This window comes from Mesocricetus auratus, unplaced genomic scaffold, assembly GCF_017639785.1.
Source record: "Mesocricetus auratus isolate SY011 unplaced genomic scaffold, BCM_Maur_2.0 Super-Scaffold_100044, whole genome shotgun sequence".
Taxonomy (NCBI): Eukaryota; Metazoa; Chordata; class Mammalia; order Rodentia; family Cricetidae; genus Mesocricetus; species Mesocricetus auratus.
Window position 1 is genome coordinate 7837623 of NW_024429221.1, and position 25742 is coordinate 7863364.

Genomic DNA, 25742 nt, shown 5'->3' on the forward strand with positions numbered 1-25742 from the left:
GCCTTCAACTGTGAAATTGAAGAAAGGTAAATGAATTCTAAGAGTTTTAACTTCATCAATGGATGAGTTAACAGTTGAGTGAATTATTAACAGAAGTGAGGGCTCATTGGAGGGACTAGGTCACTGGTTCCATGCTGTGTATCCCCCAAATTTCCCTGTCTCGTTGCCTCCTGGGTCCCATAAAAGAGCAGATTTCCAATTTTATGTCTTCCACCATATTTCCACCTTGCCACATGCCTTAAAGTAACCAAACTACAATGATTAATCTTTATCAACTGGGCTGTATTTAGAATCAGTATTTAGAAACAGATACGTAGGTGTCCATGAAGGCACTTCCAGAAAGATTCCCTACTTTGAGCCAGGAAAACACACACTGAATGAGGGAGGCACCGTCTAGTGAGCAGGAGTCTCAGACTGAATGAAAACAGGGAAGATTATTCAGAACCAGGATTCATCTCACTCCGCTTCCTGACATCAGATTCAATGTGACCAGCAGCTTCAAGCTCCTTTGGACATTATGTCACTGCCATGATGGACTATACTCTATAACTGTGAGCCACTTGTGTCATTTCTTCCTGAAGTTGCCTTTTTCGGGGACTTTGTCATAAATAATACAGGGACTAATTAACCTGGGCTTAAACTTATGAAACTTTGGGCCATAAAAACCTTTCCTTCTTTAAACTGACTCTATGTTACTTTGTTATAGCAATGAAAACTAACAGAGGTGGGGGCTCACTGTAGGGAATAGGTCACGGGTTTCATGCTGTGTATCCCCCAAACCTCCCAATTCTGACAAAGATACTTACCATTGACATAGAGACTGTATTTGTCCAGGATGTAGGGACCCAGCCTGGTGATACCATTGGTCAGCTGGGTCACTTCTTGGTACAACTGCTTTCTGTCCAGAGGAGGACTCATGGGGTCAGGATGGTAGGTGCAAATTGTATCCACTCCAGTGGCTGCTCCACTCTTTTCTGACCTAGTATGATGAGGACATGAGAATGAATCATCTAGAGATGTGAGAAAATTGTGTTTATCTCCTTCAAGTTGATTCCCTCCTGGTTTTATGCTTGTCTTTTTAATGGACAATATCTATGTTCTTAGTCACATTCTTTTTTAAGTCTGATATTCACTAGGTCTCCTATTTTGTAAAGTGGGTTAGCTCTAGAAAAGTTTGTTCAACATTTTTTCTCTCATTGTCATTTTTTCCTTCAGTTATTTGATTCACATATGTCATGACTATGTTCAAAGTTACTCTGAGACTTTTTGGAACATCTACCTTCCCAACTCCTACATTTCTCTTTTCCTTCCTTTTATTTCCTTCTTTTCCTGTCTACTTATTTTCTTTCTCTTTTTCTCTATTCTCTATCATTTTCTTCAGTCCCCTTTTCCTCTCTTTCTAACATATTGGCCTCTTCTCTGTTCCTTCCTTCATTTTTCATAGCTCACTAGTCATCTACTCTGCTCACTCTATTCTTTAACAGAGATTTTCTATGGAGGGTAGGGCTAGGAAAAGAAGGAGGAATAAGAGATGGAACAGAAGTAGGAGGAGGAAGAAAATGAGGGCAAATAAAAGGAAGAGGAAGAGGAATGTATCCCCAACTCTTGCATACCCCATTACTTACTACCCTGTGAAATAGTTTATTTTCCTGTGTTTCTTCTGCTTACTGTATCTACACTGTCAAAGTATGACTCATGTATCATCATCTGCAGAAAGTCTCCACCTCATTCCCCAGGATCAAGCAAAAATTCCATGATTAGGTTCTTTGGGCATCTCTATGGAATTTAATGGTCTCTTTGACCTGGTTTATGCATGGCTTCATGCTTGTGTAACTGCTGCCTCTCTACATATTGGACCTTTTGCAGGAAGAAAGTTAGGCTTACTAAGTCACAGAGTACGGCATGAACTGAAGGACTCTATGATTGCTAAGTTATTTACTATCACATTTTCTGATCAGTGAGCCTCAATGCTATACACAATTTTTTTCATGCAATTAAGTTCCCTGGGAAGCCTCTTCTTTCAGGAAGTCCTGTCTCTCCATCACTAAATCAAAGACAGTGTCTCTGATGTCTCATTCTTTATGCCCCTCACCTTCTGAGTGTGATATTCCCATCTTAAGCCCAGACTAATTTGGCTGTGACAGATAAGTCTTCCATGATATAAAGGAAAGAAGGCTCACCTGATCAACATCAGTCTGCAACCAGAGTAGCCAGAACCAATGCTGGTATTCTGGAACAATGACTGGAGCTGGGGATAAGGCAAAAGGATGAGTGAGAGAGAGGTCTATGAGATTAGGTGAGGTGAAGAAAAGGTAAGCCATGGAATGCATTTTCACATTACCAGGTAGTTCAAGGCCTTCTCTGTTATGTTGAAATGTGAGGAGCCTGAGTACCCCATTTCCAGAGTATAAGGCAGGTTGGTGATTGTCAAGTTGAAAGTGAATGGCACCAATTCTGGAGGGATACTTGTAGCTGGAGGGAAAAGAGTGAGAGTGAATATAACCATGATCCTCTATATGTGTGAGTGTATGTCTGTGTGTGTGTGTGAGAGAGAGAGAGAGAGAGAGAGAGAGAGAGAGAGAGAGAGAGAGAGAGAGAGAGAAACAACTTTCGGTTTTTTGGTATTGAGCTGCTGAATGTGAATGGATAACTAATACTGTCTCATAGCCACATAGTTAAAGTCTAGGATATCATGCCCAAATCTTTTCTGCCCAACTAGAGGGAGAGGGTGGGACTTCATAGTAGATTTATGACTTCTTCTCCAGAGGGATCCTGAAGTTTCAGCCCAGAATGTCTAAAGGTGACAAGCCATTGACATTACATTTACTTGAGAAGGGAACTGAGGCCTTTATTTTCACATTTGTGTCACATCATATAAAGGTTTCAATGGACAGTGGTAACAGTAAAGACTCGGAACTGGTCAAAGTGAAAAGACTGAGGGACTACTGAATGTTCAGCCCCAAACTGGATATCTGTGTCATGCTTTTCAAACTGCACTGAAACTGTGGAAGGTTTAGAAAGAATTTAAGAGCTAGAGAAAGGGAGATAGTACTGAGTTTGGAGGAATGCTATACTCAAGACATGCCAAGGGTTTTGTGTTCTTGTGTTTACAGAAGATGTGACAATTTGGAAGAAATAAGATCTGTCAATGTCCTGTGGTGAATTTGTGGGAGGTCAGCTGTATTTTCACAAGGCTCTGTCTCTACTTGAGGAATAGTTGCTTGGGCGGGAAAGTTCATGAGGCCCCATCCCTCTCTGAGAATTTATAGACAGTTAATATTTGCTTGAGGAGGGAGAGACATTTCTTTAAGTGTATAAATACTTATAAGTCATTTATGATCTTATAAATAAGCTTTTACTCATAGAATAAACTCATTAGTTAAAAAAAGAAAGAAAACCAAAGGAAGATATAGAAAAAGAACCATAAAAGGGAAAAATTAGTCCTGTTGCTAGGAAATTTCCTTACAAAAATGATAAAAACTTACAAAAAGTCAATATGCAAAACATGGAAGACTTGAGCAAATAGAATAGGACAGAATGCAGGTTGACAGTATATAAGATTTTTGCTTTAGAGAAATTTATGGTCTATGAAAAGTGACAGACTTTTTAGAAAAAGAGAATTACAAAAACCAAAATAAAACTCCAGAATTTCAAGAGCAATACTTGCTGTATCTCTGAAGGTAGGAGGATGTGGACTATGGGAAAATGGGTATAAGACTAGTATGGCCAGACACATGGATGTAAGATAGAGAAGGGAAAAGCCTGTAGCTTGTAGACATCATATCCAGTTGATTCAAGAACTCACAGCTCAAGATTTCCCATTGTCTTCTTCATCATCTAGTTTAGTAAGTGTCCCTGAAAGCCTCCATTCCCATTTTCTTCCCATTTTTCAGGATCTAGCTCAGGTCCATACAGTTCTCCATCTTAGTATGCTCAACCCTCTCTGCATTGCAAACTACCTCTAGGATTCCAGCAGGACCTACACTAACTGTCACTACAGGTCCCTTTTGCACCACATCCATCCTCTCCACCTGTTGTGGTTTGAACAAGAATGACCCCCACAGTATCATATACTTCAATTCTTGCTCAACGGAGTGTAGAACTATTTCCAAAGGACTAAGAAACTACTTGCAAAGAAATGGACCAAGACTGAAGTTGGTACCAGGGGATGTGGTATGACTATGATAGGCTCTTTGTTGTAAAGCAAAGGAAGATTTTGGGTCTTTGGACTAGAAAATTGGTTTTAGACACTTTAAGCAGGACTTAATGGAGCATCCCAGTGGGAGCATGAAGACAGTGTTCCTGATGGCGATATGGCATGTGGGTGTCACACTCAAGAGGTTTCATAGAAGAAGAGTATTAGTAAGTGGCCTAGAGACTGTTCTTGTGATATTTTGGTGAAGAATGTGACTGCTTTCATCAAATAATTCAAAGAGTTTTAAAAAGAAACACACAAAAAGTAAATTAATGAAATTAAGAAGAAAGTAATTAGGAAACTAAATGCCTATGTGATGCCCAAGACATGAAGAAGACAATCCAGTACTTGGAAATATAATCCAATAAGAGATAGAAACAATTAGAATACACTGAAATGAAGATGAAATTTGAAAAACCTAGTGACTCAACTAGAAAGCTCAAAGAAAAGCCTTACACATAGAATGAATCAAGCAAAAGATAAAATATCAGGATTCAAAGATGAGAAAGCAAAGTATAGAAAACCAAACAAGCAAATAAGCAATAGACAAAGGATATAAAGGGAATACAGGACATAATGAGAACACTAAACCTTTGGATTATTGGGAAAAGAATCCCAAGTCAATGTCATAGAATCTCCAACAAGATCATAGATGAAGACTTCCCCAAACTAAGGAAGACACACCAAAAAGACTAGAAAGAAAATTCTCATGACATATCATATTTAAAATACTAATGCATGTAATAAAGAAAATGGATCGAAAGTTTCAAGAAAAAAACACACAAGTATAACACAGCACAATATTAGTTGATTTGTCAAAGGAAACTTTGAAAATCAGAAGAGCCTGGAGAAATGCATTTTAAGTTCTACAAAACTGTGATGGGCCAGGCTTTAGTGGCATGTGCCTTTAATCTCAGCACTTGGGAGGCAGAGGCAGTCTGATCTCTGTGAGTTCAAGGCCAGCTGGTCTACAGAGCACAGGACAGGTTCAAAAACAATACAGAGAAGCCCTGCCTCAGGGGGGAAAAAAAAGACTGTGATGGACTGCCTAGAATTATATATCCCAAAAAATCTGTCTGCCATAATTGATGGAGAAAGAAAACTTTCTATGATAACCACAGCCTAAAAGAACCATATATCACAATTAACCAACCTGGTCTCACAGGAACTCACAGCCTCTGAACCAACAACCAGAGAGCCTGCATGGGACTGACCTAGGCCTTCTGCGTATATGTGACTGTTTTGTAGCTTAGTATTCTCATGGTACTGCTAAAAGTGGGAACAGGGCTGTTTCTAACTCTTTCCATGGCTTCTGGGACCCTCTTGCTTATATTGGCTTGGCTTGTCCAGCCTTAACACAAGGAAAAGTGCTTAATATTCCTGAAACTTGATAGCCATGCTTTATTGATATCCATGGGAGGCCCACCCTTTTCTGAACAGAAACAGAGGAGGAAAATTGGAAGTAGGGGTGGGGAGAAGGGAGATAGAGAGAGGTAGTGGCAAGAGAGGGGGTGGGGAAACTGTGGTAAGGATGCAAAATAAATAAACTTAAAAAATCATATCCAACAAACCAAACCTAAAGAAAATACAGGAAGAAATATTTCAGGTTGAAGAAAGGAATGAACATAGGTGAGAAACTGTGGAAAGAAATTATTCCAAAATTATAAAAATGCAAAGTGCTATTGAAAAAACAAACTACAACATCAAAATCCAACAATGTGTTGACCATAATTAATGAAAGCGTTTTAATAACTTTAAGTTATAGAGACTTAATTTTTCAATAAAAAGACATGTCGGGGAATTGATTGGATCAAGAAACAAAATCCTTTTATTTGTTTTCTACAAGAAACACATCTCAGTTTCAAAGATAGGCACTGCCTTAGAGTAAAAGGACATTAAGAAAAAAATTCACCAAATAATTGAGACCAAGACACAAACAGGCATTGTTATCTTAAGATCTGACAAAACAGACTTTGAATTTTCATCAATCCAATGCAGCTGAAGCACAGCAAAATGACCTTAAAGACAACTAAGAAGATGAGAGATCCTTAAAGTGCAAATAAGGGAAAAAAAGAGAAAGCCCTTAAAGAGATTGAGGAAAAGACCAACAAAAATTCCATTAAACTCACTAAATCCCTTAAAGAATGCCAAAATAGCTAACATAAAAGAAACAAACAGGTGAAGGAAACAGTTCAAAACATGAAAATGTAAATATAAACAAGAAAGAAAGCAAAAAATTGAGAGAATCGTGGAAATAGACAATCTGGGTATGCAAACAGGAATTACAGATGCAAGGATGACCAACAGAAAACAAAGGATGGAAGAGAGATCAGGTGTTGAAGGCACAATAGAGGAAATAGATTCATCAGTCAAAGAAAATGTTAAATCTAAAAAAAATCCTGGAGTTCAGTAGAAGAGAGGGAGGAAGGATAATATGATCAAGGGGGGCTTCAAGACCATGATGGGGAAAACCACAAAGGCAGCTGATCCAAGATAGTGGGAGCTCATGCACTATGGACTGACAGCTGAGGAACTCTGAATGTGAGTGACAGTTATGTGGCTTCAACTGTTTGGGGGTATCCTGGAAGTGGGACCTATCCCAGGTGCATGAACTGGCTTTTTAGAGCCCATTCCCCATACATTCATCAGCCTTGGTGCAGGGGACAGGGGCTTTGTTCTGCCTCAACTTGGTGTGTCAGACTTTGTTGACTCCCCAAGGAAATTCTTATGAGGAATGGATTGGGGTAGAAAGGCAGGGAGGTGGGGAGGGTGAGAAAAGGGGAGGGAGGAAGAACTGGGGTTGGTATGTAAAATGAAAAATAAATATTTTTAAATAAAAAAATTCCTGGCCAGGTGGTAGTATCATATGCCTTTAATCCCAGCACTCAGGAGACAGAGGCAGTTAGATCTCTATAAGTTTGAGGCCAGCCTGGTCTACAAAGCCAGTTCAAGGACAGGTTATAAAGCTACACGGAGAAACCCTGTCTCAAAAAACAAAACAAACATAACAAAAATTCCTAACATAAAACTTCCAGGAAATCTGGGAGAATATGAACAGATCAAACCTACAAATAATAGGAATAGAAGGACAAGAATCCCAGCTCAAAACTCAGAGAGTATTTTTAACAAAATTGTAAATGAAAAATTTCCCAACCTTAAGAAAGACATGCTATAAAGGTACAAGAAGCTTACAGAACACCAAATATATTGGATTAGAAAAAATTCCTCTGCCAGAAGAAGGAAAGAATATTGAAAGTATCAAGGGCCAAGTAGCATAAAGACAGACCTATTAGAATCACACCCGACTTCTCAATGGAGACCCTAAAATCCAGAAGGGCCTGTACTGATGACTTGCAGGTTCTAAGAGACTACATATACTAACCCAGGCTACTATACCCAAAAAAAACTGTCACTTACCATAGATGGAGCAAACAAGATGTTTCATAACAAAGTCAAATTTAAAAACTGTATCTCCATAAACCCAGCCCTACAGAAGGTACTAGAAAGGAAAATCCCAATGCAAGTTTAGCTACACCAACAAAAACACGCAATAAGTAATCTCACACCAGAAAAACCCAAAGAAGACACACACACATACACACACACACACACACACACACACACACACACACACACATACTACCATCACTACCAAAAACAAAATATCAGAAATTAACAATCATTGGTCATTAATCTCTCTCAATTATCAATGGACTCAATTCGCCAATAAAAAGACACAGAATAACAGAAGGGACATGTAAAAAAAATCCACCCTTCTGCTGCATACAAGAAACATACCTCAATATCGAAGATAGACACTGCCTCAGAATTAAGGGTTGGAAAAAGATTTTCTAAGTAAGTGGATCCAAGAAACAAGCTGGTATAGCTATTCTAATATCTAACAAAATAGACTTCAAAACAATTAATCAAAAGATGGAGAAAGATATTTCATTCTCATCAAAGGAAAAATTCACCAAGATGACATTTCACTTTTTAACATCTATGCTCCAAATGCAAGGGTACTCACATTTGTAAAAGATACACTACTAAAGCTTAAATCACGCATCAAAACTCACACACTAACAGAGATTCCAATACCCAACTCTCATCAATGGACAGGTCATCCAGATGAAAAGCAACCAGAGAAATAATGGAGCTAACAGATGTTATGAAGCAAAACTACCTAACAGATACCATTGAACATTTTACCCAAACACAAAAGCATATAACTTTTTCTCAGCACTTCATGGAACATTCTCCAAAATTGACCACATTGCATAAAGTAAGTCTAAACAGACATAAGAAAATTGAAATAACCTTATCCTATTAGGTCACCACAAATTAAAGCTGGATTTCAACAAGAACAAAAACAACAGAAAGTCTAAAACTCCTAGAAACTGAACAACTTGTAGGACATAATGAAAGCAGTGCTAAGACAAAACTTCATAGCACTAAGTGCCTTCATAAAAATTTGGAGACATCTATAGGAAAAAAAGGAAGCAAACATACCTAGGATGGATAGATGGTAGGAAATAAACTGAGGGATGAAATCAATAAAATAGAAACAAAGAGAACCTAATAAAGAGTCAATGAAACAGAGTTGGTTCTTTGAGAAAATCAACAAGATAAACAAACCCTTATTCAAAGTAACTAAAAGACACAGAGAGAATATTCAAATTAACAATATAGGAAACTAAAAGAAGGAAATAACAACAGATGTCAAGGAAATCCAATGAATCGTTAGGTCATATGCTAAAAGCCTGTACTCAACAAAATTGGGTAATCTTAAGGAATGAGTAATTTTCTTGACAGATCCCACATACCAAACTTAATGAAGAGGAAATAAACAACTTAAATAGATTTATAACCCCTATGGAAATAGAAGCACTCATTAAAAGTTTTCCATCCAATAAAAACCCAAGGTCATATGTTTTAATGCAGAACTCTACTGGACCTTCAAAGAGATAAAGGCAGTACTCCTCAAATTATTTCACAAAATAGAAACAGAAGGAACATTGCCAAATTTATTTTATGAGACCTCAGTCACCATTATACCCAAACCATAAATAAAGAAAGAGAATTACAGACAAAATTGAATACCTTTATGAATGTAGATGCAAAAATACCCAATAAAGTACTTGGCCAATGAATTCAAGAACACATCAAAAAGATCTTATACCATAACCAAGTAGGCTTCAACCCAGGAATTGTGTTTGGTTGATCTCCTTGGGAAAGTAACTACCAACAATGCACTGTGGCCTTATGGGGAGACTAGTGTCATGAATACCTTGATGGTAACCAAGAGCTCTCCATTTAGACTGAAGACATATCCAAAAAGTGGTAAATCATGCTTGGTAATGGAAATTTAGTACTGAAAACCATTACCCTGGAAAACATTCAACCACCAATTTACTAAACCAGCATAATCCCAAACAATAATCTGAACATTTGTTCTTATGCCCACAGAGAAGCGTAGTCCTCCACCTTCATCAAGGAAACATCTTTTTGTAACACTGACCAGTTCAAAGGGCAATAACCAATCAAAATGCAGAGTTAAGGAGCTCAGTTACAATGGATACATCGACAAAACCCTCCAGGCCCTAAGAATCAGGAACATTGATGACCAGGAAGCAGAAGGATTGTAAAAGCCAGAGGATCAGGGAGTTTGCTGTGAGATTGTGTCTGTTAGTAGTTTCAGAAGCTACACTCTTACTAAACATGAGCTAATTCAGGATGATAATAGACATCCCAGAGTGGACATTGAAAGACCAGAGGTCCTCAATCCTACACAAAGAACACAGGTAACCAAGGAATATTCAGAGGGGAATGGAGAAGGGCACACTAAAAACATCACTGCCTAAACATGAGCTAATACTAGGATGATAATAGACATGCCAGAGTGGACATTGAAAGACTGCAAGTCCTCAGTCCTACAGACAGAACACAGGTAACCAAGGAAGATTCAGAGTGGAATGGAGAAGGGCATGCTAATGCTAATTGCTTGTAAAAGCCAAAGGATTGGTCCTGAAAATATTCATACATTACGTAGACTCAGTAGATTTTATTTAGAATATATGTATATATACCTATACATACATGTGACAACAACTAATGAAATAAGGGCAATAATTTTGAAAAAGACCAAGGTGGAGATTTATGGGAGGGTTTAAGGGAAGATAGGGAAAGGAAAATTTATGTAATTATATTAAAATCTCAAAAATAGAAGAAAAATTTAAAAAATCAATTAAAATTTTATTTAAAAGCTTATAGCTCTTAGGGTTATGAAGAGGGATTTGTGGGTGAGAGTGTTTGTCATGCTAAAATGAGAGTCTAAGTTTGAATCCCTTGCACACATATAAAAAATTGGGTTTGACCATGTGTATTCCTGCAACACCAGACAGAGCAATGATGTGGGTGGAGACAGGAGGATCTTAGATTCCTCGCTTCCAGTCTAGTTCTAAGTTTAGTGAAAGACCCTACCTAAATGGAATAAAGTGAAGAGTGATAAAGATGTTCTCTTGTCTCTGACTGCATATCACACACACACACACACACACACACACACACACACTATTAAAGTAAATGAATGTATGAATAAATAAAAAAATCAATGAATAACCAGTTCTAAGGCTGAGGAAACATTGTGAAAGAGGGTATAGACAGAATATAAGAGTCAAAGGAATCCGTATTGTGTTAGTAAATTTTGTCTCCCATGTATGCCATGACTGCTGAAGTCTTGGCTGCTGTGTGGATAATAACTGTATAACGGATACAGCACATAGAAAGGAAGCATAAGTAACTAATGATTGGGGAGAATGTAGAATTGGGAATTGTTGCTTAATGGGTACAGAATTTCAGTTTGGGGTGGTTTAAATTGTTTGGAGGGTTGTGGATATGGGTTAGTGTCATAGCATTTGAAGTATATAAGGTCCTAGATTCAACCCTCACAAAGTCAGTAATGAACAGGAATCCAAAAACTGTCTGGAAACCGAAAGTGGTGGCTGCATGACATTGTGCTTTCAACAATACTGAATTGTATACCTAAAACACACATAGAGGAAATATTTACATTACATACATATATATTATATATTACTACAATAGTAAAACTTACTCTTACTTGGTCTTGAAGTCACATTCTCAGAAGACCATGTGGGCATTCTAGAGGAGGCCAGAGGTGCAAAAGAACTTCCATGTAGTGTAGTTGTGGTCTTAGCCTCAGTGGGTCTTGAACTTGTGGTATCTAAATGAAAAGTCTCACTTGTAGTTTCCAGGTCAGTAAGTGGGCTTGTTGAGGACTCTGATGATATCAAGGTCATTATGGGGCTTGTGACATCACTGTCGAAATTGGGAAGTCTAACTGTAGTGACAGATGCTGAAGTTTTTGTGCTCGGTACAGTTTCACTGCTAAATTTACTAATTGTTGCAACACCTGGAAACCCAGGGACATTAGGAGACATACTCAGAGTTGATTCTCTTGAAGGGATGGAAGCCCATAAACCTGTGGTACCTGCTAAAACAAGGGACGGGGTTGTATGGGTCTCAGTCTCAGAGTAGATGGAGAGAGAGACTGTTTCTTTAGAAGTACCAGACGAAATTGTTGTACCCATGTCACTTCTGCTATCCTCAGTCACAGATGAGTTCACAAGAAATTTTGTCATCTCTGGTTCACCAGCGGAGACAGTCTGATTTAAGAGAGTTGTACTAACGTCTACCCCAGGTGTAATGGGCACTGAAGCTGTGGTCTCCAAAACAGAAAGAAAACCAGTTGAAACAGGAAATGTTCTGTTAGTCTCTGCATTGAGGAGGGTAGTTAATGAGGTTGTGCTTTTTGGCTCATTGGGAGGCAGAACTGTGGTTGGAACTGTACTGTTCATTGGCCCAGAGCTAATGAACTGTGAAATCATTACACCTGGTGCCCCATGAGAGACAGTCGTTGTTGGCACAGATGAACTGGTTTCTATTCCAGGATGATTGACTATTGAGGGAGTTATATCTAAACCACTATCCGAAAAACTGGAAGTTTTTTGGGTTAAGGCAGGTTGAGTGACCAAGGAGACTGTTGATGTTGGTTCATGCATCCATGTACTCAATGGAAGAAAAATCATGCTATTATCTGTCGTAGAACCAGAAACCAGAGGAGTGGTCATATATTGTACATCAGATGAAAGAGTTGTTGGAATGGTCGAAGTGGTCTCTGCCTTAGAAGCTGAGAGAGTGATGTCTGATTCACTATAAGAAAATGTGGGAGTTGTTGTGGAAAGTGGTGTACTGGGTGGGGCAGAAACAGTAAGCCATGTTTCAGTTATATTTGGCTCACCAAATAAAGTAGACAGAGTAGAAATTGTTGATGTTGCTTCCTTTCCAGGATGACTGACCCAGGAGTCTGTGGTATCTGTTTGACTTGAAACATCCAGAGTTAGAGTAGTTGTATGGGTCTCTGTCTTAGAAGTAGTGGCCAGTGGTGTCATCATTTCTGTTATATTTGGAGGGATAGAACTTGTAGACATGGCTGAACTGGACTGTTCTCCAACATGGGAGACAAAGGACATTGTGGTATGTGGTTCAGAAGGAAAAAGGGGGGATGAGGCCATCATGTCTGGAACACTAGGAAAGATGGATGTCCTTGGAGTGCTTGAAGGGGCTTTGGTTACAGGAGGGGTGACCCATGAGACTGGGGTGTCTCTCTGACTTGAAGAAGTAGCCAGAATGGAAGACACTGAATCACTTTCTATGTGAGAGCTAGTGACTAGTGGTGGTCTTGTTTCAGTTACATAGGTAGAGATAGGCCTTAAAGACATGGTTGAACTGGGCTGGTGCACAATGTGGGTAACCACAGAAATTGTGGTATGTGCTTCAGAAGAAATAACATTTGGTGAGATTGTCATTTCTGGAACATGAGAGCTAGTGACTAGTGATGATATTGTTTCTGTTACATGGGTAGAGATATCCAGGGAAGATGTGGATGAAGAAGACTGTCCTCCTGCATGGGTGACCAGTGTTGTGGTCTGTGGTTCAGAAGTAATGTGGTACAGAGATGTTGAGGTCATCATACCAGGAGCACCAGGTGAGATGACTGAAGTTACAACTCCTGAAGTATCTTCATTTCTAGGATTGGTGACCCCTGGGGCTGTGGTCTCTGATTGACTTGGGGACATGACCAGAGTTGAAGTCACTGGATGGTTTTCTGTGCCGTAACTAGTGACCAGTGATGGGATCATTTCTGTCATACCTGGAGAGACAGGCCTTGCAGACATGGCTGAACTAGGCTGTTCCCCAATGTCAGTGACCAATGAAACTGCAGTATATGGTTCAGAAGGAATAAGGGTAGGTGCAGTCATCATTTCTGATACACTAGGTGAGATGGTTGTAGACAAAACCCCTGAAGTACCTTCTGTTCCAGGATGGGTGGCCCATGGAACTGTGATGTCAGGTTGACCTGGGGAAACAGCCAGAGTTGTAGATGTTGCATAGCTTTCTGTGCCAAAGCTAGTGAATAATGGTGGTGTCATTTCTGTTATACCTGGAGAGGAAGACTGGAGAGAAGACATGGATAAACTGAGCTGTCCCCCAGCATTGGTGACCAATGATGTTGTCTGTGGTTCAGAAGGAGTGTGGTTCAGAATTGTTGAAGTCATCATGTCTGGAACACTAGGTGGAATGGTTGTAGTTACAGCCTCTGAAGTGTCTTCTTTTGTAGGCTGTGTGACCCATGGGGCTGTGGTCTCTGTTTGACCTGGGGAAATGGTCAGACCTGAAGACACCAGATGACTTTCTGTGTGAGAACTAGTGACCAGTGATGGGATCATTTCTGTCATACCTTGAGAGGCAGGCCATGTAGACATGGCTGAAATGGGCTGTTCCCCAATGTCAGTGGCCAGTGAAACTATGGGATGTGGTTCAGAAGGAATAAGATTTGGTGAGGTAATCATATCTGGAACATTAGCTGAAATAGTTGTAGTTGTAGAATCTGAGGTAGCTTCTCTTTCAATATGAGTCACCCATGAAGTTGTGGTCTCCTTTTGACCTGGGGAAACAAATAGAACTGGAGGAGTTTCATGTGTCTCTCTCCCAGAAGTAGTGACCAGTGGTGTCATAATTTCTGTTATACTTGGAGAGACAGTTGTGGTAGATAGATCTAAATTGGTCTCATCCGCAGCAGAGGTAGTAAATGAAAATCTGGCCAGTGGTTCAGAAGGATTAAGAGTTGTTGATGTCATCATTTCTGTGACACCAGTTGAAATAGTAGTAGCTGGTAACCCTGATGTGGTTAATCTTTCATGATGGGTGACCAATGTGACTGTGACCTCAGGCTGACCTATAGAAACATCCAGATTTGAAGTAATTGCATAACTTTCTGTGCCAAAGCTACTGACAAGTGATGGTGTCATTTCTGTTTTACCTGAAGAGACAGACACAGTAGATATGGATGAATTGTGATGTCCACCAGCATGGGTGACCAATGATGTTGTGGTCTGTGGTTCAGAAGGAGTGTGGTTCAGAGTTGTTGAGGTCATCATGTCTGGAACACTATGTGAGAGGGCTGTGGATAGATCACCTGAAGAGCCTTCTTTTTCAGAATGGTTAATCCATGGGGCTGTGGTCCCTAGTTTATCTGGGGGAACACCCACAGTTGAAGTCACAGGATTGCTCTCTGTGCTTGAGTTGGTGATCAGGGATTGTATCATTTCTGTTATACTTGGAGACACAGGCCCTGTAGTCAAGGTTGAACTGGGCTGTCTATCAATGTGAGTGATCATTGAAATTGGGTTATGTGGTTCAGAAGGAATGAGAGTTGTTGTGACCATCATTTCTGGGACACCAGTTGTAATGGTAGTAGTTGGTACCCCTGATGTGGCTTCTCTTTCAGGATGAGTGACCAATGTGGCTGTCATCTCAGGCTGACCTATGGAAACATCCAGGGTGGAAGTACTTGCATAACTTTCTGTGCCCAAGCTAGTGACAAGTGATGGTGTCATTTGTGTTATACCTGAAGAGACAGACAGAGTAGATGTAGATGAACTGGGATGTCCAGCAGCATGGGTAACCAATGATGCTATGGTTTGTGCTTCAGAAGGAGAGTGGCTCAGAGCTGTTGAGTTCATCATGTCCGGAACACTAGGTGACCTGGCTGTAGATAGATCCCCTGAAGAGCCTTCTTTTCCAGAATGGGTAACCAATGGGGCTATGGTCTCTGGATGATTTCTGGAAACTGCCATAGTTGAATTGTTTTCTGCTACAGTGCTAATGCCCAGTACTAATACCGTGTCTGTTATACCTGGAGAGGCAACCAGAGTAGGCATGGCTGAATTGGGCTGTTCACCAATGTGGGTGACAAATGAAACTGTGGAATGTGGTTCAGAAATAATAAGAGTTGTGGAAGTAAGGTCTGAAACACTAGTTCCAGTGGTGGTATGTAGAACACCTGCAGTTTCTTCCATTTCAGGGTGAGTTGTCCATGAGGCTGTAATCTCTGTTTGACCTGGGGAACTAAGCATAGACGGACTGGTTTCATGTGCTGCTGCTCCAGTGGTAGTGGCCTGGGATGTCATCGTTTCTGTTACACCTGAAGAGACAGCCTGAATAGAAATGGATGAATTTGGATGTCCAGCAGCATGGGTGACCAATGATGTTATGGTTTGTTTTTCAGAAGGAGTATGGTTCAGAGTTGTTGAGATCATCATGTCTGGAACACTAGGTGAGATGGCTGTGGACAGATGCCCTAAAGAGCCTTCTTTTTCAGAATGGTTGATCCATGGGGCTGTGGTCCCTAGTTTATCTGGGGAAACTCCCACAGTTGAAGTCGCAGGATGGCTCTCTGTGCCTGAGCTAGTAACCAGGGATTGTATCATTTCTGTTATACTTGGAGACACAAGGCTTGGAGACAAGGTTGAACTGGGCTGTCTATCAATGTGGGGGACCATTGAAATTGGGTTATATGGTTCAGAAGAAATGAGAGTGGTTGTGACCATCATTTCTGGAACACCGGTTGTAATGGTAGTAGTTGGTACCCCTGATGTGGCTTCTCTTTCAGGATGAGTGATCCATGTGGCCATAGTCTCAGGCTGACCTGTGGAAGTATCCAGGGTTGAAGCAATTGCAAAATTTTCTGTGCCCAAGCTAGTGACAAGTGATGGTGTCATTGTTGTTACAACTGAAGAAACAACCTGAGTAGACATGGATGAAGTGGGATGTCCACCAGCATGGGTGACCAATGATGTTGTGGTCTGTGGTTCAGAAGGTGTGTGGTTCAGAGTTGTTGAGGGCATCATGTCTGCAATATTAGGTAATATAGTTGTAGATAGATTCCTGAAAGAGTCTTCTTTTCCAGAATGAGTACCCAATGGGGCTACAGTCCCTGGATGATCTTTGGAAACCACCAGAGTTGAATTGTTTTCAGCATCATACCTAGTATCCAATGATGACATCATTTCTGTTATGCCTGGAGAGACAGTCAGAGTAGAAATGGCTGAAATGAACTGTTCACCATTGTGGGTGGCAAAAGAAATGCTGGAATGTGGTTCAGAATAAATAGGAGTTGTGGCATTAAGGAGATCTGAAACACTAATTGCAGTGGTGGTTTTTAGAAAATCTGCAGTTTCTTCTCTTTCAGCATGGGTTGACAATGAGGCTATAGTCTCTGTTTGACCTGGGGAAACAAGTAGAGCTGGTCTGGTTTCATGTGATGCTGTTCCAGTAGTACTGGCTTGGGATGTCATCATTTCTGTTACTCCTGAAGAGACATCATGAATAGACATAGATAAACTTGAATATCCACCATGTTGGGTGACCAATGATGTTATAGTCTGTGGTTCAGAATGAGTGCTGGTCATACTCATTGTAATCATGTTTTCTGCAGAACTAGGTGGCATGGTTGTAGTAATAATGTCTGAAGTGAATGCCTTTACAGAATGGGTGACCCATGAACCTGTGGCCTCTGCTTGATCTGTAGAAACTGCCAGAGTTGTAGCTGCTGAAATATTTTTTGTGCCAGAGCTAGGGACCATTGATGGTGTCTCCTTTGTTATTCCTGCAGAGAGGGCCAGAGTAGGGATGGTAGAGTTGGACTGTTTACCAATGGGAGTAACAAATGAAACAGTGAAATGTTGTTCAGAAGGAATAAGAGTTGTGGAAGTAACAGGTGCTGGAACATTGGCTGAAATGGTGGTATTTAGATTACCTGAAGTGGTTTCTCTTTCCACATGAGTTGTCCATGAGGCTGTAGACTCTCTTTGCACTGGGGAAACAAGAAGAGCAGGGCTAGTTTCATGTGTCACCATGCTAGAACTAATGGCCTGAGGTGTCATTATTTCTGTTACACCTGAAGAGAAACCATGAGTAGACATAGATAGAGTATGGTTGCTAGCAGCATAGGTGATCAATGATCTTACTGTATTTTCTTCAGAAGGAGTATGGTTCAGAGTTGTTGAGGTCAATATGTTTGGAAGAGTAGGTGAGATAGTTGTACTTAGAATCTCTGAAGTGCTTTCATTTTCAGGATGGGTGACCCATGAACCTGTGGTCCCCGGTTGACCTTGGGAAACAGCCATGGTTGAAGCCATTGAAAAGCTTTCTGTGCTTGAGCTAGGGAGAATTGATTGCATCATTTCTGTTATACCAGAAGAGACAGGACTTGAAGACATAGCTGAACTGGGCTGTCCCTCAACATGAGTGACAAGTGACACTGTGGTGTGTGGTTCACTAGAAATAAGACTTTGTGATGGTGATGTCATCATTTCTGGTATACTAGGTGGGATGGTTGTAGATAGTATTCCTGAAGTACCTCCTTCCCCAGGATGGTTGACCCATGGAGCTGTGGTACCTGGTTTATGTGGGGCAACACTCACATTTAAAGTCATAGGATAACTTTCTGCACTTACATTAGTGACCAATGAATGTACCATTTCTACTATACCTGGAGACACAGGCCTTGTAGATAAGGTTAAACTGGGCTGTCCCTCAATATGAGTGATCAGTGAAATGGTATTATGTTGTTCAGAAGGAACAAGACGTGTCGTGGTCATCATTTCTGGGATACCAGTTGTAATTGGAGTAGTTGGTACTCCTGATGTGGCTTCTCTTTCAGGATGGGTGATCAATGTGGCTGTGGTCTCAGACTGACCTATGGAAACATCCAGAGTTGAGGTAATTGTATAGTTTTCTCTGTCCAGGCTAGTGACTAGTGATGGTGTCATTGTTGTTACACCTGAAGAATCAACCTGAGTAGATATGGATGAACTGGGATGTCCACTAGGAAGTGTGGCCAATGATGTTATGTTCTGTGTTTCAGAAGGAGTGTGGCTCAGAGTTGTTGAGGTTATCATGTCTGGAATAGTATGTGACATGTTTGTAGATAAATTCCCTGAAGAGTCATCTTTTCCACGATGGGTGACCCATACAGTTGTGGTTCCTATTTGTTCTGTTGAAACCTTCAGAGTTGTAGCTGCTAAATTATGTTTTGTAGTAGATTTAGTGACCGGTGATGGAATCATTTCTGTTATACTTGGAGAGACAGCCAGAGTAGGCATGGCTGAATTGAACTGCTCACCAATGTGAGTAGCATATGAAATTGTGGAATGTGGCTCAGAAGAAATAAAAGTTGTGCCATTAAGGAGTTCTGAAATACTATTCCATAAGGTTGAAGTCTCTCTTTGACCTGGGGAAACGAGTAGAGCTGGACTGGTTTCATGTGCTGCTGTTCCAGTAGTACTGGCCCGGGATGTCATCATTTCTGTTACTCCTGAAGAAACAGCCAGAGTAGATATGGATAAACTGGGTTGTACATCAGCATGGGTAACCACTGGTATTGTGGTCTGTGTTTCAGAAGAGCTGGCCAGACTTGTTAGAGTTATGTTCTCTGGAGCATTAGGTAGCTTAGTTGTAGTTATAATGTCTGAAGTGAATGCCTTTACAGAATGGGTGTCCCATGAATCTGTGGCCTCTGCTTGATCTGTAGAAACTGCCAGAGTTGTAGCTGCTGAAATATTTTTTGTGCCAGAGCTAGGGACCATTGATGGTGTCTCCTTTATTATCCCTGGAAAGAGGGCCAGAGTAGGGATGGTAGAGTTGGACTGTTGACCATTGGGGGTAACAAGTGCAACTGTGGAATGTTGTACAGAAGGAATAAAAGTTGGGGAAGTAACAGGTGCTGGAACACTGGCTGAAATGGTGGTATTTAAAACACCTGAAGTGGTTCCTCTTTCCACATGAGTTGTCCATGAGGCTGTAGACTCACTTTGCACTGGGGAAACAAGAAGAGCAGGGCTAGTTTCATGTGTCACCATGTTATAACTAATGGCCTGAGGTGTCATTATTTCTGTTACACCTGAAGAGACAGCCTGGGTAGACATAGATGAAATTGGATGTCTACCAGCATAGGTGACCAATGATGCTATGGTCTGTGGTTCAGAAGGAGTGTGGTTCTGAGTTGTTGAGGTCATTATATCTGGAACAGCTGGTGAGAAAGTTGTGCTTATAGTCTCTGAAGTGCCTTCTTTTTCAGGATGGGTGGCCCATGAACCTGTGGTCCCATGTTGATCTGGGGAAACAGCCAGAGTTGAAGTCATTAAAAAGTTTTCTGTGCTTGAGCTAGTGAGCAGTGATTTCATCATTTCTGTTGGACCAGAAGAGACAGGCCTTGAAGACATGGCTGAACTGGATTGTTCCCAAATGTGAGTGGCCAATGAAAATGTGGTATGTGGTTTAGAAGGAATAAGATTTGTTGAAGTGATCATTTCTGGGATACCAGTTGAAATGGTAGTACTTAGAACCCCTAATTTGTCTATTTTTTCAGGATAAGTGAGTGATGGTTCTGTTGTGTCTGGTTGACTCAAAGAAGCATCCAATGTTGAAGACACTGAATACTGTTCTGTGTTATAGCTAGTGAGGAGGAATGGTATCATTTGTGTTATACCTGCAGAGATAGGGCTTGTATACATGGATGAGCTGGGCTCTTCGCCAGTGTTGGTTACCAATGAATCTTCAGTATGTGGTTCAGAAGGAATAATAGTTCTGGTCATCATTCCTTGTACACTAGATAAAACAGTTGTAGATAGCACCCCTGATGTTCCTTCTGTTCTAGACTGGGTTACTCCTAGTGATGTGGCCTCTGGTTTTATGGGGGATGACACTATAAATGTAGGCACAGCATGGCTTTCTATACCTGAGCTGTTGACAAGTGATGTGATTTCTGTTATACCCTGAATGACTGCCATGCTATTCGTGTCCAAACTGTGTTGTCTCCCAGCATGAGTGGCCAATGATGTGTTCTGTGGTTCAGAAGAAATGTGGTTTAGAGATGTTGAAGCCATCATACCAGGAGCACTAGTTGATATGGCTGAAGTTACAACTCCTGAAGGGTCTTCTTTCCTAGGATTGGTGACCCATGGGGCTGTGGCCTCTGATTGACTTGGAGAAATGGCAAAAGTTGAAGTCACTGGATGATTTTCTGTGCCATAACTAGTGACCAGTGATGGGATCATTTCTGTCATACCTGGAGAGACAGGCCTTGCAGACATGGCTGAACTAGGCTGTTCCCCAATGTCAGTGACCAATGAAATTGAAGTATATGGTTCAGAAGGAATAACGGTTGGTACAGTCATTATTTCTGACACACTAGGTGAGATCATTGTAGATAAAACCCCTGAAGTACCTTCTGTTCCAGGATGGGTGGCCCACGGAACGTTGATGTCAGGTTGACCTGGGGAAACAGCCAGAGTTGTAGTCTTTGCATAGCTGTCTGTGCCAAAGCTAGTGAATAATGGTGGTGTCATTTCTGTTATACCTGGAGATGAAGCCTGGAGAGAAGACATGGATAAACTGAGCTGTCCCCCAGCATTGGTGACCAATGATGTTGTCTGTGGTTCAGAAGGTGTGTGGTTCAGAACTGTTGAAGTCACCATGTCTGGAACACTAGGCTTTGCATTTGTCATTAGGACCTCTGAAGTGGCTTCTTTTTGAAGCTTGCTCATCCAAGATATTGTTGTCTCTGGTTTTACTGGGGAAAAAGTTGGAGTTGAAGTTGTTGCATGATTTTTGGAACTTACATTAGTGACCAGTGAAGTGGTCACTTCTCTTATACTTGGAAAGTCAGCCAGAGTAGACGTAGATGAATTGTAGTCTGCCCCAGCATCAGTTACCAATGAAAGTGTAGTCTGCGGTTTAGGAGTGTGGCTCACAGATTTTGAGGTCACTAGATCTAGAAGACTAGGTGAGATGGTTGTATGTATCACCCTTGAGGTTACTTCTGTTTCAGGATTCATAGTCCATGATGTTGTGGTCTCTGGCTGACCTGAGGAAATAGTTTTATTTCTTGTATCTATCCATGTCTCAGAGCTAGGGAATACTGGTCTCATGATTTCTGTTACACCTGGAGAGACAACAATAGTAGATGTGGATGAACTAGTCTTTTCCCCAGAATGAGCGATCAGAGAAATTTTTGTATGTGGTTCAGAAGGATGAAGACTCAAAATTGGTTTAGATGTTCTAGCATCTTCCTCGGAACCATGGCCTTCTAGTGTTGTCATATTTGGAATACTAGTCGAGATAGCTATAGTTGGAACAGATGATAAGGCTTCTTGTTCAATAGTGATGGTTGTTGGGGGTGTGGTATGAGATTCAATATGGGAAAAATTTGGTCTTGTCCTGGGAACCCTTAGGCTGTTCTCTTCAGGATTGGTAACAAATAAGGCTGATTCAGCTGCTTCACTTGGTAAAGTAGTAAGAGTTGTAACAGAAGAACTATTTTCTGATGTTGCAGAAAGGGTTACTTGTGATGTTATTTTCTCCATTTTTTGTGAATATCTTGCTATTGCTGGGGAAATTGTACTGGTGTATATTTCAGAACTAGGGACTAGTGAAGTCACTATCCCAAGTACACCAGAGGAAGCAGTCATAGTTGGAAGGAATGAAGTATCTTGTACCCCAGTATGAGTGATCATTGAGGCTCCTGTCTCTGGTTTATCAGAAGAAAGAGTCAAAGTTGGAATATTGCTGCTGGTGACTGTCCTAAAAGTAGTGACAAGTGAAGTCAGTATTTCTGATACATTAGATGAAGTAGTAGAAGTTGAAGAATTTGATCTGGCTTCGGTCTCAGAATTGGTGGTCACTGAGGGCACACTATCTGATACAATATGGGAAACATCTGGAGTTGTCATGAGGACTGTTGGAATGGCTGAGGGGACTTCTGTCCTAGCCTTGGTGATCCCAGAGCCTGTTGACTTTGGTTCACTCTGGGAATCAGTGAGAGTTGGAATAAACAAAATGGTGCTTTCTTCAGGCCTGCTAATCCGTGAGGTCACCAAATCTGGTATCACGGGGGAAACTGCTGCTGCTGCAATGGCTGAATTGGCTTCTTCTCTGGGAGTAGTGGCTGTGGACACCATGGAATCTGATTCATCCTGAGAAGCATTCTGGGTTATCTTGGCAACAGCTGAAGTAATCTCTAAAGAATGGGTGACCAATGATACTGTATCAGACTCATCAGAGGATATGGGCAAAGGATTAACAACTTGACTTGTCTCTGTCCTAAGACTGTGACTCCATAAAGCCATGCTCTCTGGTTCTCTACTATAAGAGGATGGTCTTGTACTGAGGACCATGCTAGTGTTTTCTCCAGAGCTGGTGGGAAATGATGCTGTGATCCCTAGGACATTATGGGAAGCATCTGAGGCTGTGATAATCATCTCTGTTGTATTTGTGTTGCTTGTTTTCTCTGTTGTCTTGAGGTGAGCCAGGGGTTTTGAAGCTGTAGTAGAGATTTTGGTGGTTGAAGTGGCAATGGAAGTAGCCTTTGGAGCTGTGATAGTGGTGTCCTCTTCTGCTGCCCCTTCTGTGGATAGCTCTGTAAGTTGAGACATGCAATACAACTTGTAAAAAATGCTTACACTTTCTAGGCAGGCAATTCATATTTTCCCCTACATGATGAAAGGGAGAGAAGTATCTATGACAGTGATGCTTTCCTGGCATGAGTGTTGCACTAACTGACTATGGGAAAAGGTACTGTGAATTTTTCTGTATTGCTCATCCTTTTCTCCCACTGATGTTTTGTGTGTGTGTGTGCGTGTGTGTGTGTGTGAGAGAGAGAGAGAGAGAGAGGGAGAGAGAGAGAGAGAAACATACATACAGACAGACAGAGACAGACAAAGACACAGACAGAGAGACAGACAGGAAAGACAGAATTTCCTATTTCCCAGGCCAGCCTTAAAGTCACTACATAGCTAAGAGTGTTCTTAAACTTTTCATCCGACTCACTCCTAAGTACTGAGATCATAGATATGCATCACATTTAGTTTATATGGTGCCAAGGACAAAAACTCAGGGCTTTGTGAATTCTAGGCAGGAAATCTGCCAACTGAGCTACAACTTTAACCCTCCTGTATTTTTTGAGCTGTAACTCCTCCATAAATTTGTGACCACGCTTATGCAATCCTTGCTCCCTCTATTGTCTGTACTACTCAAAGTTAAGCTCTTCTGTCTTCCTGACCTATTGATCCCTCATCAAACCTTACCAATTTTGATCATTTTCAAGGGCAACTTTATATTCACCTTCACTGAAAATTCATTATATTTCATTTGTTTCATATTTTCTTACCCCAATATCTGAACTGAAAATTTTCATCTCCAGAAGTTCTGGCTGTTAAAAACAATTAGTGTTTGACTGCTTGACAAGTAGTAGGTGTTCAACTCGAAGTGTGAGTGAATATATGAATAAATGAAGGTGTGAAATAATGGTATATAAGAATGTACCTCCTGACCATAAGAGAGACACACATGGCTCCCCGGAGAGAGAGAAAGGCACAAGATCTCCTGAGAAGACTGTGAGCATGGGGAGAGGGAAGGGGGGATTAGAAGAAGGAGAGGGGGAGAAGAGGAGGGGAGAGGAGGACACAAGGGAACAGGAAGATTGAGTCAGGGGAGGAATAGTGATGAGCAAGAAAAGAGATGCCATAATAGAGGGAGCCAGTATAGGTTTACAGAGAAATCTGGCACTAGGGAAATATCCAGAGATCTACAAGGATTACCCCAGCTAATAATCTAAGCAATAGTCGAGAGACTGCTTAAACGTCCTTCCCCAGTAATGAGATTGATGACTACATTATATGCCATCCTTGAGCCTTCATCCAGTAGTTGATGGAAGCAGAAGCAGAAAGCAATAACTGGGCACTGAACTGAACTGCTAGAGTCCAGTTGTAGAGAGCGAGGAGTGATGAGCAAAGGTGTCAAGATCAGGCTGAAGAGACCCACAGAGGCAGTTGTTGACTTGAATAAGGGGGAATCTCATGGACCCCAGACTGATAGCTGGGAAACTAGCATAGGCAAACCCAGACCCCCTGAACATGGGTGTCAGTTGGATGGTCTGGGAAATATACGGGGCCTCTGGCAGTGGATCATTATTTATCTCTAGTGTATGAATAGACTTTGGGAGCACAATCCACATAGAAGGATACTCTCTCAGCCTAGACACATGGGGGAGGGCGTAGGCCCTGTTCCAAATGATGTAACAGACTAGGAAGACCTTCCATGGAAGGCCTCAACCTCCCTGTGGAGCAGAAAGGGGATGGGATAGTGGGTTGGTAGGAGGCAGGGGAGGATGGGAGAGAGAGGGAACTGGCATTGACATGTAAAACAAGGTTGTCCCTAATTTAAATTTTTAAAAAAGAATGTAACTCTTTTTTGAGAGAGGTGACAAGTGCCATTTGTTTGAAAGTTCCATAATGTGACCATTCCCTATTTATTTTGTCTTTTTTTTTTACTAGAGATGTGGCTGTAAAAGAACTTGTTTGGCTTTGTTCAAACCAAGTTTTACTAGCACTGTTTTATTGCATAATCATTTTTTCCCTCTGGAAGATACCCAACATTTCATGGTATTGTTTTATGAGTGTACTTAAGTGTACATGGACTGGGCATGAAATTTATTGGGTATAACATTTACCTAGCATTTGTAGAGTTCAATCCCTAGAACTGCATAATCCGGGTATGGTAGAGCACACCTATAAATACTGTGACCTAGACTGGAATCTGCACGCTAAGGTACCTTGAATTGAATTTTTTTCCTTCTCTTCTTTGCCTTCTCTGCCAAATGCAAGCTGGCCACAGAATAAATCAATAGTTCTGACTTAGTGATATCTTTATTAAAAACCTAGATATCAAAAGTCTCCAAAGTAGCTAACTAAAACCTGGCTCCCACTAAGTCTATGGCGAAATGGCTCAACATTCTTAACCATTATGGAAATGCAAAACTACACCAAGACTCACTTCTATTTTAGTCAAAATGATATTTACATTCAAAATATCAAAAATGCTTTTAACTGTTGTAGAAAAATGAACATCATACACTATTGGTGGGAATACAGGCTACGGAGCCCATCCACTTCAAAGAAAGATTAGAGGTTCCTCAGGAAACTAAAACCACGAAACAGCAAAGATGATTTTATCATTAGGAACACTTACTGTTCATGCAAAATCCCGTTTCTGGTTCAAAGGATCCACTTAGGGACGTACAGCCATTCATAACTCCAGTTCCAAGGAACTGATGAGCTTTTTTACT

General features: G+C 40.9%; 1 protein-coding gene across 1 annotated transcript in view; it reads right to left on the minus strand.

Annotated features, from left to right (window-relative positions):
- The window catches only part of LOC101822725 (mucin-16), a 170949-nt gene extending 147897 nt beyond the window's left edge, over positions 1 to 23052 (minus strand). Inside the window, exons 1-4 of the mRNA XM_040735245.1 lie at positions 11310 to 23052; positions 2342 to 2472; positions 2181 to 2248; positions 807 to 979 (exon numbers count right to left, since the gene is read on the minus strand). Of these exons, the coding sequence (XP_040591179.1) occupies positions 807 to 979; positions 2181 to 2248; positions 2342 to 2472; positions 11310 to 23052 (12115 nt within the window). The remainder of the gene's footprint in view (positions 1 to 806; positions 980 to 2180; positions 2249 to 2341; positions 2473 to 11309) is intronic.
- Between the last annotated feature and the right edge of the window lie 2690 nt (positions 23053 to 25742).